Here is a 7,899-nt window from a genome sequence, read left to right on the forward strand (position 1 = left end):
TTGCAACAATGGAGACAGCGAACTCCAAGAGTTTCCACCCTTGGGCGTGTCCAGTTGAAATTTTCCATGTCCACCCTGTATTTCATAATCGTATCCCGTGTTGTGTCATGTCGACACAGGCATGCCGACCCAAAAAAGAGTCCGAGCATCACAGTGTACACCTATACAGAGAGGCAATTGTTTTAAATGCAGAAAGCAGTGTATTAGGCTAGAACGTGAAATCAATTTTCAACCTTAATTCTGATAAAATGATCTTGAGTGGTAGTTTAAAATTAATTTTTTCTTCATCTAATTGCGAAGCAATGTTTCTTCGTTTCACTTGTTTTGTCAACTTTGACGCATCCCAAAACAAAGAACCTACATGTAGTTGATACCTCCATCCACGCCTCTTATTGGTTAAACATTCCATTAGGGAGCCTGGTCTCAACTCTTCCGTGTGGTATTCATTCTCGTTCGGCTCTCTTGTTTGTCATTAATCTTTACGAGCAATACTATTTATCAACACTGATCATGTGTGTGAAGCCACTGTTACATCATTCAATGAATAAAAAAATCCAACTTTCATTGGACAATGTGACACGTGAACGCCATTTTTTATATCATTTGAGAGCTTAGGTCCCCGAATGCAGTTTCAAGTAACTTAGCAACTAGGTATAGATGTGTTATATAACTCTCGGTTGCAATAGCACATTGGTTGGCTTTGCTCTAATATAAAATAAAAAATGTAGAAACCAATTTCGCTTTCGCATAAATTTTAGCCCAAGCTGCTATTTTGTTAGGCTTATTTATCAATAGAATGATAAGTCGATGAGGTAGTGTGTAACAACCTAATTTAAGTGGTATCAGGATTTAACTTAAGTCTTTCGTAAGATAAATGTTTGGGTTCGAATCTTAGGGGATGCCAAAGAGCCGTGAGGAATAAAATGAGCTCAGACTCTTCCTACCTTATTATGTGTGACTTAAGTCTCTTAGAAGATGTCCTAGGTTCGAATACTGGTGACTTCACAGAAAGTCGTGAATGAAGGTAAGATGGACTTAGACTTTGCAAATCTCTTAGGTTCGAATATTGGGAACTTCACAGAAAGTTATGAGTCTAAAATGTAATCGGACTCTTTCAAAATCGATAGTGCACATGATATAATAGTTTTGTCCATGAATACTTGGGACTTCACAGAAATTCATGAATGTCAAATGAAATTAGACTCTTTCAAAATGAATAGTACGTACGACATAATAATTTGGGCATGAGGCTCGAATTGTCACAAAAAATGTGCATTTTTTTGTGACGACTCCAATCTCATGCCTGAGTCGTTAAGAGTTTTTGCCCTCTTAATTTCTCATGGATTTTTACTGCATCACTCAGAAAAATATAAATATTTTATTATTTAAATATTAATCTTTTTCATTAATGTAAATTCTCTTATTTGAGACCCATTTTATGGAGAAAAAAGTATTTTTAGAGCATGTTTGGGAGTGATTTTGAGAATTGATTTTTTGATCATTAGGAAAAAATGGGGTCCACCTGTGAGAGAAGATGTCAAATGTGACGGTTGAAATAGTGAAATAACGGTCAAAAAATCAATTTTTTGGGAAAAAATCGCTCTCAAATAAGCCCTTAGTATAGTGACTTTTTGAAGAATGAGTAGTTAAAAATAAAAAAATCTTTTACTCCCGTCTGATTCCTATTATCATGAGAATGTGAATAAAAATTATAGTCGTTATGAGATCCACGTACGAGTCAAAAAATCAAATATGATGACTTGTTATAACTAACAACAATCATATTTTTTATTTTTGTGGCTTCCAAGTGCAGGATAACCTGGAGGGATTGTGAATTTTTTCTACCAATTGGGGTGTCAAAGAATGAAAATCAAATGAGGCCGTACGAAGAGTGCATGGTTTAGAATGAGAACATACTTAGGCATTTACCGATATATTTAGCAATAGATCCAATACAAATCTTGCTGGTTTTAAATTTCAATTGTTTGTTGTATTGCTACGTTTTAAAGTTAGTTATGGCTTTAATAAGAAATTTAAGCTTGAATTTGTTCTCTCCAATCTCACTCGTCATCTCTCTCCGAAACTGCGATTGTTCTGTATATGTAAATGAAACAGTATTTTTTTTTTAATGACGGGGAATCGTGGCCGTCATTAGGACTAAACACTCAACTTAACGCAATAGCCTGCAAACCAAAATCGCACTGGACAAATTTTGTACGACATCTTCGACCGAAAGAGTATTAATTGTATATATCTATATTCGAATTGTTCTCCTCAGTGATGTAAATTTTTGCCCAAAAGATTCAGAAAAAGAAGCTTCATTTTCAGAAACATCACTTAAAAATTTCAATCCTGCAGGTTTGGGATCTAACCCCTTTATACTTCTTTAAATTACCAAAAAATCCGTTATCAGTCAGCTGGAAAATGCCACCCAAATTATTTTGTGCTTGTTCATCTTCATACAGACGCAGATCAATGTTCTTGATTTTCTATCTCCTCAATGGGCTTTCGAGATTTATCTTAGGCTTTATCGTGACTTCGTGGCAAAATTTGGATTATAAATGTAAATACAATAAACCCTTATCAGTGTCTGAGACTTGGGATAGGTATTCTAGCAATAATGGTGGTGTTGGTGGTAGTGGAGAGGTGTTTTCTGATGGGGGGCAAAAACGGTACAAACTTTATGGGCTTTGTAGGCATACAAACCGGGTACAGACCCGCTGGTGGACGACCGGCCTTGCAGAAGACTTGCTTTCCCTCTGATCACAGTGGCCTTCAATGGTAGTCCCTAAAGTCTTTACTTATACACTTTTCTTTGACTGTATACCACTGATACTTAGAAAATTAAAAATATGTGTATTGATTATGGAAATATTTGGGGTTTTTGTATTTGTTTGTTTTATTTGATTGGCAATTGGAAGAAGTTTATTTTCCTGTGTTAATGGTATATCCATAATTGGTTTCTGTATTGCTTAGATATTTTCACAGCGTTTATGGTAATAATTTAATTTCTGCATTAAATGATGGAAAAGATAAACCATAATCTCTACTGTCATTCTTAGTACACATTTAATTTATTCAATACAGGAATTATTATTTTCACTTTGGAGTTTATCAAATTTAAAAATGATGCCAGTAATCCAAGAAACCTTAACCACCATTGCTTGCCGCGTGTTCCTTGTTTTGCTTCATGCTTGCCACCTGTTCCTTGTTTCAATCCCTATTCGGTCATCGCAAAAGCCTATTACTGGTGAGTTTCCAGGTCTGAATATGTGTGCTATAAAACCACTGTTTCATCCTTTTGAGCTGTCCACAGATTATCTCTATCTCTAAGCGTTACAATCCGAGACGCTCCTAATTTCGTAATTGGATGAACCCTAATTTTATTGAAGTTACAATGAAAATGCAAGGTGAATTTTTCTGTTTTTGTTATCAATTTTTGTCATTCTGTTTCTATTTTACTTGTGGATTTTTTGAATTGGCAGTGGGACCTGAGAATTTTGATGTAAAGATCTGATTTTGTTTTTGGTTCGTTTGTGGGTTTTGATGTGGAAATGAGAGAATTTGAGATGGGATTTTTAGCAATTTTTTAATTCTGTATTTTGAGGAATCGAGTTTTGTGTAGATCAATTTTTATGAGTTTGATTTCTTTTACTTTTGGTTTAATTTCTCAGATTGAAGACTTAATGTTTTGATCTTTGCCTGTAGTTTTTACCTTTGTTCAGGCACATTTACATTTGTAAATTTTCGATTTACACTCCTAAGATCATGTTTATCTGCTACATAGTGAGTATAAATGCAAAGTACACTGGTGATATAAAGTAGATAGTGAGTATAAATGCAAAGTACACTGGTGATATAAAGTAGATTCTAGTGTTTCAAGATTTTCAACTTGCAAGCGATGAATGACAAAATTATTGCATTTTTAAAATCTGAACTTTTGACTGTTTCCGCATATGTTCCCTTTGAATGTGATAGTCAGGGTAAAAAATCTGCAGCCCAATTAATAGTGATTAGAGTGTTTGGCATAAAAAAATGTTAGATTATGAGTTGTATGTCCTACCAAATGCGTGGATAAAGATAGATTTTTACTGTCTTATATGCAGTTATAAACTTTGCCAAACATGCACAAAGTAGAAAACAGTAGAAAGTTTATGTGTTTCCAATCGTGGAAAAGGATTCTAGATTATGTAACACTTGTAGATTCTGTTTGATGGCATTTTAAGTGTGAATTTATTTTCTTCAGCGAGTCAGCATTTCATCTATTATGTTCTAATATCTACTGAAAGAATACGGGATGATTTCTTTGATATAAACAGACACCTCCCTTTGCTCCAGTAGTGGAAACTCATCATTAGCGACTTACAATGATTGCTTTGATGCGAAAGAGGATTCTAAGGGGAAACCTACACTGGACTGTATCTCAGAAGACTTAACATCGTCAAACAAAAGTAATCATGAAGCAAAGTTGGTTGTTGAAAATCTTTCAACTGGGAAACCTGATTTAGAGGATATCTTAAATATATCTGTCCCTGAAAGAGTTGAATCAAAGAAATCAAAGAGTTGCCATCTTAATGACGATGATCTCTTGATTTCGCATATTAAAAAAGCCAAAACCATTAGATCTTCCGGGAAACAGTCCACCTGCAAATCCAAGCCTCCGAGGAAGCACAAGAAACGAAAAGGCAGATGCAGCAGTGCAAAGAATTTGATGGAAAAGAAGTGGTCTGCTTCTGAATTGAGAACTGTTTTATCCTGGTTAATTCATCTGGGTGTTGTTTCGCTAAATGAAGTGATCCAGTCACGAAATCTAAAAAATGACGTTGTGAAAGATGGTTTGATTACCAGGAATGGGATATTGTGCAACTGTTGTAATACGGTGCTTTCCATCTCTGGGTTTAAGAGTCATGCTGGTTTTGGGCTGAAGCAAAATTGCATCGGTCTTTTCTTGGAGTCTGATAAGCCATTAACCTCATGCCAGCTTGAGGCCTGGTCAGCTGAATATAAGGCTAGAAAAGCTCGAACTGGTCAAGTTGACGAGACAGATCCAAATGATGATTGTTGCGGGCGCTGTGGTGATGTTGGTCAACTGATATGCTGTGATAGCTGTCCGTCTGCGTTTCATCTGGCATGCTTGTTTGAACAGGTTTGTCTGTGATTTCTTTCTTAATCCAGTGATTTTCATGAACCTTTTCTCATTTCATTAAAGTTATAGTATCTTTCTAACATTTTTTCTTTTTTAATTACTGAAATGAGTGCAAGCATTTATTTCCATGCACACACTTCAGTTTTAAGCGTGCCTGAAGCTACGAACAACATCTTGATAGATGGAGCAATTGCTAATTCTTAATTGTAGTTGCCTAGTTTATGACTTACAAAGTATAGATATGCATCGAGAGGTGTGTGATCAACATGAGCCCAACTAATACTCAAATCATTATTCAGTTGAGCCTGGCCAAATAACCTTTTACTGTTTCGTGCTTGACACTTGACTGCTGTCATCTTTAATTGGGTCATAAACATGTCTGCAATCTTCCCCATATTTTGTTTACTTCTTGATTTAGCACCTTGCAAAAAGTATCTAATTTCGTTGACCACCTGGGCATCATGAGTTAACAGGTGAACTGGCAAGTGAAAGAAGCCAGGAATATTTAATTGCATGGGGACATAAATCTAGTGTAGCCTGCTCTTCTCCATGCCGGTTTTGCATAAACACTTCGGGTTAGAGAGTTTGGATGAGGTCTTCTCCCTACTCAATTTTCTGGAAAGAGGCTCAATCTCTGGACAAGGCGATTGACGTTTCTAGTGCAATCTGGAAACTGATGCATTGATCTTTTTAGTTTTTATCTTTTTTTGGTATCTCATAGAAAAATGGGATGGTTTTTCTTTATATTCAAGCTGAAAACACACAGAAGTTTTGAAATCACGGATTTTCTTGTTTTGTTTTTAGTTAAACTATGTTTAAGTAACTCCATTAAATATGAATTATTTTGTCATTGAATTTTACATGCACACAAATCCTGCTTTGCATGCCGGAAAATGAGTCCTTATATATGAATTTAGCATGGGGGTCATTCATAGTTAAGTATGCGTCGTTCATTTGTCTTTTCTTTTTGCTTTTTGTTTAATTATCTCTGACCATCTTGGTTTAACACTGTATTAATTGTTCAGAAACTAGATAGTTGAGTGAGTTATTGACTCATGATTTTATGTCTGCTTGTGTTTGCGATAATTATCTGCACTGCCTGTGCTAAAAATTATTTAAGGTTGTGCTTGGAGTAAGGAAATTTAGTTCAAAGACCTGAATAGATGAGAACATGTACAAACTGAGAAAGGAGGAAAGCAACATTTCTCTCTTGTTATGTAAGAGAGAATATAGAAGGGACTGGATAGCAAGAGATAGAGGACTTGTCTGCCCTGCTTGATATGTTTGAGAAAAATCAAGGAAGTATCTTGTTTAAAAAATCAGGTGTTTTACAGAATTATTTCCCTCCTCTTTGTTTCTCCCCCTTCCTACTAAAACAATAGAACAATGGGAGTGAACTTGGTCCAAATGCTCCATTTTAAATTTATTTCTATTTTACCCTGTTTTCCATAATATTTACCTATAGAAGTGTTAAAGATAGATCTTCAAAATTTATTCTTGTAATTAGAAATAAGTTCACCGATGCTTAAATGAACGAAGCTAGAATAGGTGCCTAATATGTAGTCGTAGAATATGACACCTCAGGCTGTGATTGGACCAGCCAACCTTTTGCTAGTAGCTTAAACCATTAAAGCCTGCTGTACAGCTCAGTGATTGCAGCATTTTAGTATACAAGTTGACCTTCTAATAATAAATGTTGTATGAGTTAATAATTGGTAATAGTTATAACCAATTTTGAACCGTGCTTAAGAATTTAATACTCGCATTTGACTTCAATTGGTTTTAAGGTAGATGTCAGTATTCGTATTTTTCACTCTTAAATCAAGTGGAAAATTAGTTTATTCCGTCTTGCCCCCAGGAAAGACTCAAATCCTCCCAACTATACACTACCCAAGACAACCCTGTCACTCAATCCCATTGTGACCGCCATTGTCCACCTTAATAACCAACATAGCCATCGGGTCCCTATAAGCACATTACCTTTATTGCCTTGAAGAGAAATCACATGATGCAACCACAAAAATTAGTATCATCCATCTCCGACAAATTTTGAAAATCTTAACTCTCTCATCTAAATGTCTAAGTTGATGGACACTAACACAAGACACGGACACGACGTTACACAGGCATCGTGACACGTGATTTTCCGAAAAAGTAGGATATAGACACGTCGATTTAAAATTTTTAATTTTAAATTCACATTATGTCTTTAGTTTTATAATTTGTTATATAGGAATTGGTACATTGCATGTTTAACACTTGCACTAGGGGTATCTTTAAAGTATTCCACTAGTGTTGGTAGTTTGAATATATATAAAAATTGTGGCAAGAGCACATGGCTTGTTGATAATTGTCCTTGAGTGATCATGGAGTGTCGGGCATGTACATACTATCTTAGGAAGAGTGTTGTGTATCACAAAAAAAGAAAAGAAAAGAAAAGAAAAGAAAAGAAAAAAAGAATCTTAAGTTAGAAAGTGCGATTGTGTATCATTTAAATTTTGTTTTCAATATAGACCAACCATTGTTGGTTCATCACCAGCACTTTCAAGAAAAACATGCATTTCACCTCAAGGAAATGTGAGGGAAATCTAAAATCACTAAGACATCCAACTAAAAAGCCTCAACACCACATATATTACTAATTATGAACCTATTAACCACCCTCTAGATCAACCATGGTTGCTACATTAATGTCTTACTCAAGTAGTCAAGTGTAATTGTGATATCCTCTATTGGAAAATTCAAAATTATGT

At 35.2% G+C, this 7,899-nt stretch overlaps 1 protein-coding gene across 2 annotated transcripts in view; it reads left to right on the forward strand.

Annotated features, from left to right (window-relative positions):
* Positions 1–2,144: 2,144 nt before the first annotated feature.
* Positions 2,145–7,899, forward strand: part of LOC111370827 (increased DNA methylation 1) — a 14,124-nt gene continuing 8,369 nt past the window's right edge. The window contains exons 1-2 of one of the 2 annotated variants that reach the window (XM_022992720.1): positions 2,145–2,781; positions 4,320–5,146. In XM_022992720.1, the coding sequence (XP_022848488.1) occupies positions 4,712–5,146 (435 nt within the window). In that variant the 5' untranslated portion in view covers positions 2,145–2,781; positions 4,320–4,711. The remainder of the gene's footprint in view (positions 2,782–4,319; positions 5,147–7,899) is intronic. The other variant, XM_022992719.1, reaches the window with a different exon arrangement.

Source organism: Olea europaea, chromosome 21 (genome assembly GCF_002742605.1).
Source record: "Olea europaea var. sylvestris chromosome 21, O_europaea_v1, whole genome shotgun sequence".
Classification (NCBI taxonomy): domain Eukaryota; kingdom Viridiplantae; phylum Streptophyta; class Magnoliopsida; order Lamiales; family Oleaceae; genus Olea; species Olea europaea.